The sequence below is a fragment of the Magnolia sinica genome, chromosome 10 (genome assembly GCF_029962835.1).
Source record: "Magnolia sinica isolate HGM2019 chromosome 10, MsV1, whole genome shotgun sequence".
Taxonomy (NCBI): Eukaryota; Viridiplantae; Streptophyta; class Magnoliopsida; order Magnoliales; family Magnoliaceae; genus Magnolia; species Magnolia sinica.
In genome coordinates this window covers 82,271,708-82,281,097 of record NC_080582.1, presented here as the reverse complement: position 1 = coordinate 82,281,097, position 9,390 = coordinate 82,271,708, and the positions used below count along the sequence as shown (strand labels likewise).

Sequence of the window (9,390 nt, the reverse complement as noted above, 5' to 3'; positions counted from 1 at the left end):
CTCCACAACCCAAGGGCCCAAAATGGAATCCAAGTTTTCAGCCTCAAAAGTGGGCAGGAACCAAGGAAAGTTAAAGAAAGAGATTGGGCTATTTCATTACTATTCTATCATCAAAAGTAGAAAAACAACATGTGTTTATCAAAATATAGGGTGTTGTGTCTAATTAAAAGCTTGCTGATGAGTTATTGAAATTTGAAAAAAGATTAAAAAATTATAGACAGAAAAAGGCTAGAAAGTGTAGGAAGGAGATACGCAGAAATTGGATGGAGAGATGTGGGGGCCATTCCAGTTCTTCCACCTGTGCCTGTCTATCTTTTTGAATTGTTATTTATCTGCAAAACACATGCACACATCTCTATCACGATTTTTTTCACCTCTTTAAGACTCCATTTTTGAGCTTTTTTCTAATTACTGATTATTAACAGGTGTGCAGAACCAAATCTCAATCCCCATTCAATGTCTCTTTCCAAGATGCTGATTTATCAGCCCTTCTCTCTCTCTTTCCCTCTCTGAGTGAGAAAGAAAATGAGAACACTTCTATAAATCTAGGAGCAGCAAAGGCACTTGTCAGGCTATCATTTCTTCTTGTTGTTCTCTCTCCTTCTCACCTAGAGGAGGCTGGAACAGCAAAGAAGGAGAAGAGCAGCCCTTTTTCTCTATCCCAACTCAAAAAGCCCTTTCCACGTTTTCTTTTTTACTTTTCTGCCTTTACATTCTATTCAACAGCCAAACACTCCACAAAATCCTTTCTTTCTTTCTCTCCTTTTTTTTTTTTTTTCACTACCATTTTCTTTTTATTTATCTCTATAAACCAAATACAACTCATCTCAACCAACCTTTAAAAGCCCTTCACTGTATTGACTTGAGAGAGAGAGAGAGAGAGAGAGAGAGAGACAGACCCGTCTCTCCACAACTGCGAAAATCTTCAGTTTTTTCAGAAACAAAGAGTAACCGATTCCATCAAAGCTCCAGAATCCTCTCATTTCTTCACTTCTACGAAACAGAAGAAGAAAACCCATCTTCCCAAACACCCAAAAAGCTTCAATCTTTCCACAAACCAGCCCCAACCCATCTCCTCAAACACCCCAAAAACTCCAATCTGAACAACCCAATCCCAACCCATCTCCGCAAACACCCCCAAAACTCCAATCTTTCAACAATCCAACCACAACCCATCTCCCCAAACACCCCAAAAACTCCAATCTTTCAACAATCCAACAACAACCCATCTCCACAAACACCCGCAAAACCTCCAAATTCCTACCAAAGACCCCATATTTCCATAATCCAAACCAACCCCATTTCCCAAAATGAAGGAATTCTGGACCTCTCTAGCCTCTCTCATGGGCGTCTTTGCCTTCAGCCAGACCCTCCTCGCCGCCGTCTTTCCCCCCGAGATCCGTTTCGCCTCCGTCAAGCTCTTCAACCGCATCTTCCACTGGTGCTCTTCCTACTGCTACTTCGACATCACCGAGATCGACGGCGTCAACACCAACGAGCTCTACAACGCTGTCCAGCTCTACCTTAGCAATTCAGCATCAATCACCACCGGATCCCGCGTCAATCTCACCCGAGCCCTCAATTCATCAGCATTCACCTTCGGCCTCTCCAACAACGACCGCCTCGTCGACACCTTCAATGGCGCCACCGCCTGGTGGGAGCACGTCGTCACGCAGCGCCAGTCGCAGACCTTCTCGTGGCGACCACTCCCAGAAGAGAAGCGCGGCTTCACGCTCAAAATCAGGAAGAAAGACAAGGCATTGATCCTCGATTCCTACCTTGAATTCATCATGCAGAAAGCCGAAGACATCCGTCGGAGAAATCAGGACCGTCTGCTGTATACCAATTCCCGCGGCGGGGGGATGGATTCCCGCGGCCAGCCGTGGGAATCCGTCCCGTTCAAGCACCCAAGCACATTCGACACGCTTGCAATGGATCCCGATAGGAAGTCAGAGATCATGGCTGATTTGAGAGGGTTTGCCGACGGTCAGTCGTTCTATCAGAAAACAGGCCGGGCATGGAAGAGAGGCTACCTTCTCTACGGCCCGCCAGGCACTGGAAAATCGAGCATGATCGCTGCAATGGCGAATTATCTCGGATACGACATTTACGATCTCGAGCTCACCGAAGTCCATACGAATTCCGAGCTCCGCAAGCTTCTGATGAAGACGACATCTAAATCTATCATCGTCATTGAAGACATCGATTGCTCGATCAATCTAGCCAATCGATCCGGCATGAAGAAATCGCCCCCTTCAGGAAGGAACGAAGCTGCCATGGATGGAATGCGAGGTAGCAGTGGAACGGAAGATGGGGGGAATACAATCACTCTCTCCGGATTGCTGAATTTCACTGATGGGTTGTGGTCGTGTTGTGGCAGTGAGCGGATCTTCGTTTTCACCACGAATCACATCGAGAAGCTCGACCCAGCGCTGCTGCGCTGCGGCCGGATGGATATGCATATATTCATGAGCTACTGCTCGTTTCCAGCTTTGAAAATCTTGCTGAAGAATTACTTGGGTTTGGATGGCATTGCAGATTGCGATGATGGGTTGATGGTGGAATTGGAATCTGTGATTGATAAGGCGGAGATGACTCCGGCCGATATCAGTGAAATCTTGATCAAGAACAGGATAGACAGGGAGAAGGCAATGGCGGAATTGCTCCAGGCATTGAAGAGCCGTGCTGAGAGGCCACGGAGAAGGCGAGCGGCGATTGTGGGAGACAATGGCAATGATCTGGAAGAAGAAGAAGAGCAGGAGAAGCGGGCGTTAGAGACACCAAAGGACGGTGGAGATTTGCTGGGGGATTGCCAGGAAGGAGGAGAAGATGGGGAGGAGAAGAGCTGAAATTTTTTGGGTTTGTAGTGTTTGTTGTTCCTGCTTTGAAGAGGAGAAAAGATAGAGAGGGATGGAGAGTTTTTGTTTTTTGAATTTTTGAAATTTGGGTGGTGGGGCTTTTTTGCTAGACTGTAAGGAACCTTCTCTCTGCTTTTTTTTTTTTTTTTTAATAGTTTATATTTTGTCTTTTGTTTGTTTGATCTATGAATTTAATAAAAAATTATATAATATAATATCTGATATTATCTATGAATTTGCATTTGCATGTGACTTGTTTATGTTTTTTGCTTCTTTTTTTTTTTTTTTTTTTTTTTCTTTTTTTAATTCTTATATTAAACATTTCATGTTATTCTGTAATCAATCTGATTGGACATTGAAATCTGCACCCACATATTTTATAAATCCAACCCATCTTTCTAGTTGTTGTGATATAGTAGTACAACTCTTCTAATATTTATTTACCAAAAGTAGAAACTAGTGCTATTGGAAAAGTGCTACCTTCTTATTAATTTTTATATTTTTATATTTATGTCATTTTATAATCTATCCGCACCATCTATTTCTCACATTTTCGTGTCGATAGGTGTTGATATCTACACCCGCCATTTTTTAAATCCATCCTTTTCTTTCCAATTTTGTGTAGTAGTACAATTAGGGCTGTTGGAAAATCTTATAAAGTATTATTTTATATAGTTCATGTCATTCTAGCATCAATCAACACCATGTATATCTTCTGTCATGATGTTGATATGTACATCCACCCATTTTATAAATCCACTAAATTATTTCTAGCTTTCATGATTTAATGGTACAGCTTTTTTAGTGTTACGTACCAAAAAGTAGAAACTGGTATTATGATATCTACACCCACCTGTTTTATGAATCTACCGCATTATTTTAGTTTTTGTGACATAGTAGTGCAACTTTTTTAGTGTTTATTTGTCGTAAGTAGAAACTAGTTTTGTTGGGTAATAGAAATCTTCTCTTCTTTTAAATGGTTATGGCATGCGTAGTTCATGTCTTTTTATGATCAATTCATACCATCAATGTCAATCGCTATTGATATCCACACCCATCCTTTTTTATAAATCTACCCTAATTCTTTCTAATTTTTTATGTATAATAGTACACTTTTCTGGTGTTTACTTGCCAAAAGTAGAAAGTGAGGTTGTTAGGAAATTAATATATTCCTTTTAATTGTTACATTATATTATCTCGTGTTGTTACGGAAAAATATGAAACAATTCGAATCGAGGTTAATTCTGACACGAGTGATCGTGATTCCGAGCAAACACATTCGACTTAAGGCGATTTTCAAATCCGAGGAATTTGGCTGAATGATAACATCGACCCTGGACTTGAGATAAGTCGTGCGTCCTACAAGACAGGTCGAGCCTAGGAGCTGTGATCACGCCCAACCCGATTGAGGTGACTCAGAATATGGGAAGGCATCTGTTCAACCATGGTACTACTGAGCCGGGGGTCACTGTCCCAAATCGAGGACTATTATTCGAAGCCGAACTACTTAGTATATCGATGGTCTGCTTCCATGCATCCGTAGATTCGGGTCACCGAGTGAGGCTCAAACCATGAGGTCGACTCGGATAAAGGCTAAGTCTCGACAGAGGTAGTGCTCGCGCCACGATCGACACGATCTTAGGATAACCACCAATTACCGCGCGCGTGTAGCCCTCGCGTAGTGGCTATGACTATGCCTAGATTATCGGGCACGTCCTAAGCAACCTTCAGGTATAAAAACGGTACATTTCTAAAGAAATGGGTATGCAATATCTCACACCCTCTCTACTCTACACTACTTAGACCTAGATTCCTTAGCCTGACTTTGGCATCGGAGGGTCCCCTGCTTGAGCCAAGATCTCCTTTGCTTACCTTTATGCGCAGGACCAGGGTTTGTTGTGAGTATTCAGAGTTCGGCGGAGGGTGATCCAAATTCTTGCATCAACATTTTTTGGCGCCATCTGTGGGCAACAAACAAGAAGACCTAGTTGCTCTACACAAAAGATGGCTAGAGGAAAGAAAAAAAGGATAGCCGTGGAGCCCGAGCCAAATGAGTAGGCACGCTCCTCCTCGGGAATTCATGTTGAGTTGGCTCCAACGGGATCGTCTCAGCGTTCTCGAAACCGAGGAGGCAAATACCGAGCCTTACAGAATGAGCTTCAGGCTTTGCGAGACGAGATTAACCAGATGAAGCGACTACAAGGATAGTCACATTCCATTTAGGAAGCGGTCGTACCAGCAGCAGCGGCTAAATCCGTGCATTTGAGCGCAAGGCCGAGAGCATCTCAGAATCCGTCCGATAGGGTCCCAGATCCTGCTCGGAATCCGTTGACTCGGGCTCCGACAAACATTTTGGCCACCTCGGCGCTGGCCCCGACAGATCTTCGCCATGAACTGGAAAGGAGAAGAAGGGGTAGAACACCAGAGGTCAAGGCTCCGCAAGAGACAGTGACCGAGAACCGAGATCCTTGGGAAGCCCAGTTTACAAAACTCCGCAACCAAATTCAAACCCTATAGCAAAACCAATCGGCCCTCATCCCGACTGCGGTACAAACGATGATAGAAGAGACCGAGCCTCCCTTCACCTCGGAAATCATAAACGAGGTGATGCCTCCGAGGTTCAGGATGCCTCCTGTCATTCAGTACTCAGGGTCTGAAGATCCAATGGAGCATGTTGAATCTTATCACTCCTGGATGCAGATTCAGTCAGCTACAGAGGCGATGATGTGCAAAGCCTTCTCGATAACCCTCTCTGGGGCCGCCTGAAATTGGTATCGGCAACTCAAGCCAAGATCGATCAGCACTTTTGCCGAGCTTAGCAGAGCATTTATGACACAATTCATCGTCGGCCAGAAGAGTTGTAAGTCGTCAGCTCATCTGCTTACCCTCAAACGGGGATGCAAGGAGTCACTGAAGGAGTTCATTTCTCACTTCAACAAGGAAGGTCTACAAGAAGACGATTACGACGAGAAGATGGTCTTGTCCGCCATAATTAGCGGACTTAAAGAAGGGAAATTCCTCTTCTCCATAGGGAAGAGCCCGCCAACCACCATGAGCAAATTCATGAGCCGAGCCCAAAAATACACTAATGTCGAAGCATTCTTCAATTTGCACAAAAGTAGCTAGACTGCTGAGCACTCATCCAAAGAGAAGAAGCGAAAAGATGAAGCAGAAGCGCCACAACAAGCTGGCAAGAGGAGGTCGAATGACGGTCCTTCCCAGGACCGATGACCGAGTAGGAAACCCGAGAGTAGGTTTAACTCGTATACTCCGCTCAACACATCCCCAGAGCAGATCCTACTCAACATCCGACATCCGAGAGTAGGTTCAACTCGTATACTCCGCTCAACACATCCCCAACTGCATTTGCTAAACTGCATGAAGGCAGACAACGAGCACAGAGATAAGCGCAAGTACTGCCGCTTCCATCGCAATCACAATCACAATACTAGTGATTGCGTCGACTTGAAAGAGGAGATAGAGACCCTCATTCGCAAGGGTCATTTACGCCAGTATGTGGAGGAGAAACCCACTCGGAAAAATAGTCAGCCGAGTAAGACCGCGAAAGGAACTACAGAGATCTAGACGATCTACGGCGGATCGTCTGGAGGCGATCACTCGAATAGGGCTTGGAAGGCATACTCTCGGAGCTTCGACCCTGAGTATCACGTCTGTTTACTTGAAAGGCTGAGGAAAGAGCCTCGAGTAAGCCCGTGTAGTCTAACTTTCGCAGAGGATGATGCACATGGAATCCAACATCCTCATAACGATGCCCCGGTGGTGGCTATGACAATAACTAATCATAAGGTCTACCGTATTCTGGTCGACACCGAAAGCTCGGCCAATATAATTCACTCCAAGGCGTTTGACAAGATGGAGATTGACAGGTCGCACCTTCAACCTATGAAGACCGCCTTGCATAACTTCGTTGGAGATAAGGTGATCTCTGAATGCGCCATCTCCCTCCCAGTAATATTAGGAGAAGGACGACATCAAGTAACACTCCTGGTAGACTTCCTAATAGTGAATGTGTCATCGGTGCATAACGTCATATTGGGTTAACCATCCCTTAACACAATGAGAGTGGTTGTGTCTACCTATCATCTGATGATGAAGTTTCCCGCGAAGGGAGGGGTCGGATACGTCCGAGGAGATCAATGTGAAGCATGAAGGTGCTACTCAGTGGCAGCCAGGAAGGGCACAGTAAGACAGGCCCTCACCATAAATGTGCTCAACCCTAGAGATCCTACAAAAGACTCCCTTACGGAGGACTTAGTGACCGTCTCGCTCGAGGAAGTTGACCTGAGCAGAACAATCCAGCTCAGATCGTCGCTGGATCCCCAGCAGCGGTCCCAGATGCTGACCTTTTTTCGACAACATAAAGACGTCTTCGCATGGTCGCACGAAGACATGATGGGCATCTCTCCAGATATCATAGTCCATAGGCTGAACATGGACCCAGAGCATAAGCTAATAAAGAAAAAGAGGAGAGCATTCGAGTCCGAGAGGTACGCGGCTATTGTTGACGGGGTGTCAAAGCTTCTCAACATTGGGTTCATCGAAGCAGTCCATTACCCAGATTGGATCGCGAATGTGGTCCTCGTGAAGAAGGCCAACTGAAAATGGTAGGTCTGTGTAAACTACTCAGATCAACCAGCTGGTCGACAACACAATCGACCACGAGTGGCTCTCCTTCCTAGACGCATACTCAGGGTATAATCAGATTACAATGTACCCCTCAGTTAGGAAGAAGACAACCTTCGTCACGGACAAAGGGCTCTATTGTTACTGGGTCATGTCATTTGGCTTGAAGAATGCTGGGGCCACGTATCAGAGGCTGGTGAACCAAATGTTTGCCCTACAGATTGGTCTGACCATGGAAGTCTACGTCAATGATATGCTCGTCAAAAGCATTAAAGCATCTGATCACATCACAGACCTTGAAGAGACATTCTCGATCCTTCAGAAGTACCGCATGAAGTTGAACCCTGCTAAGTGTACCTTTAGTGTAGGCTCGGATAAATTCCTCGGGTTTCAAGTTAGCCAGAGGGGCATCGAAACGAATCTCGATAAGATCAAGGCACTGCTTGATATGAGCTCACCGCAAATGACGAGAGAGATTCAGTGCCTCACAGGGTAAGTAGCAACACTCGAGCGGTTCATATCCCGAGCCACTGATAAGTATCTTCCCTTCTCCCAGCTATTGAAGGGTCATAAGAAAGCAGAATGGACTCCGAACTGCGAGGAGGCTTTTCAGTAGCTGAAGCAGTACTTGGGCTCGCCACCTCTGCTTTCTAAGCCTGAAGAGGGTGAGCCCTTATTCCTTTATCTAGCGGTCTCAGCCTCGGCCGTCAACTCCACGCTTATCCGAGAGGTGGGAGGTAAACAGTGTCCCATCTATTATGTGAACAAAGCAATGGTACCAGCCGATATCAGATATCCGTGTATGGAGAAGTTAGCCCTCTGCCTAGTCGTCTCGGCTCGGAGGCTGCTGTAACACCCCGAAATTCAAGGGCCGAGTAAGAACTTGGCTCTCAGATTTTTGAGTGCCACTTGTACCCTAACGGGCCTCATATGCATGTAAATATGGATATTAAGAAATCAAAGAAAGATTAAATTAACATATAGTAACCAATCCTCGGAGACTTAAATATAAACTATTCACAATCTAAGTGCTACTAATAAAGTTATGAACTAGCATAAAAACCTCATAATCCCAAGAAAGAAATATTCATTAGGGACATAGTCCCATCCTCTTACCTCTCTTAAAGAAAGTTGGGCCTTGGCCTAGGCCTAAGATCATCCATCGCGCTAGTAAGGTCCGCCCAACGTCTAGAAGTATGCTAAGTCTTCATCGTCGTCCACACCGACATCATCCAATGCTTCTCGATCCAAGGTTCCTGCATCTATGTCAGAGTCTGATTGGTGTTTTAGAACATCGTCCCAGAGTGGGAGTGAGTGATCAACTCAGTAGTACCATTAGCAATAGATAACACAATAATCATGCATATAATAGATTTAGCAAACAACATACATCACAGATTCCTAAACACTCTTGTTAATGAAATGCATGGTTTATGATATGATGCATGCCTCTTTCCACCAACACTCTCTCAAGCGACAACATCTAACGATCGCGAATGACCAACACTCCTTCAGTGCGACCTCGACTCCTTAATCGCCAAAGTAAGCAATGCAATATTATGGATCATGTTAGTCGAGTTGATTAATTAGGTCCATTCATTCAACAGGTTGGGAAAACCATAATATCCTCAGTAAAATGTTGCCCTAACCTGATCACACAGCTCAAGGCCATGGCCAATTAGCTCTCGCGATCCTTAGCGCTCGTGGGTTCGATAATCCCATAGCTCTTAAGCTTATACGAAGTCAATTAGGACTTTCAAGTCCAGCTCCATCGCCCTATCATAGGCCGACAGCACGGGCATAGTATCCCATACCACCGTCCCTGACTCACAAGTCTTGGTGCTTATTGGTCACTACGGGGAGGCTAGTCACCCCAGTGTAGGCTGAC

The 9,390-nt window shown here is 45.1% G+C and overlaps 1 protein-coding gene across 1 annotated transcript; it reads left to right on the top strand.

Moving 5' to 3' along the window:
* The first annotated feature begins 436 nt into the window (after positions 1-436).
* LOC131217166 (AAA-ATPase At5g57480-like) lies at positions 437-3,089 on the top strand. Its single transcript, XM_058211963.1, has one exon. The coding sequence runs from the start codon at positions 1,311-1,313 to the stop codon at positions 2,847-2,849; it is 1,539 nt and encodes a 512-aa protein (XP_058067946.1). The 5' UTR covers positions 437-1,310; the 3' UTR covers positions 2,850-3,089.
* Positions 3,090-9,390: the final 6,301 nt, after the last annotated feature.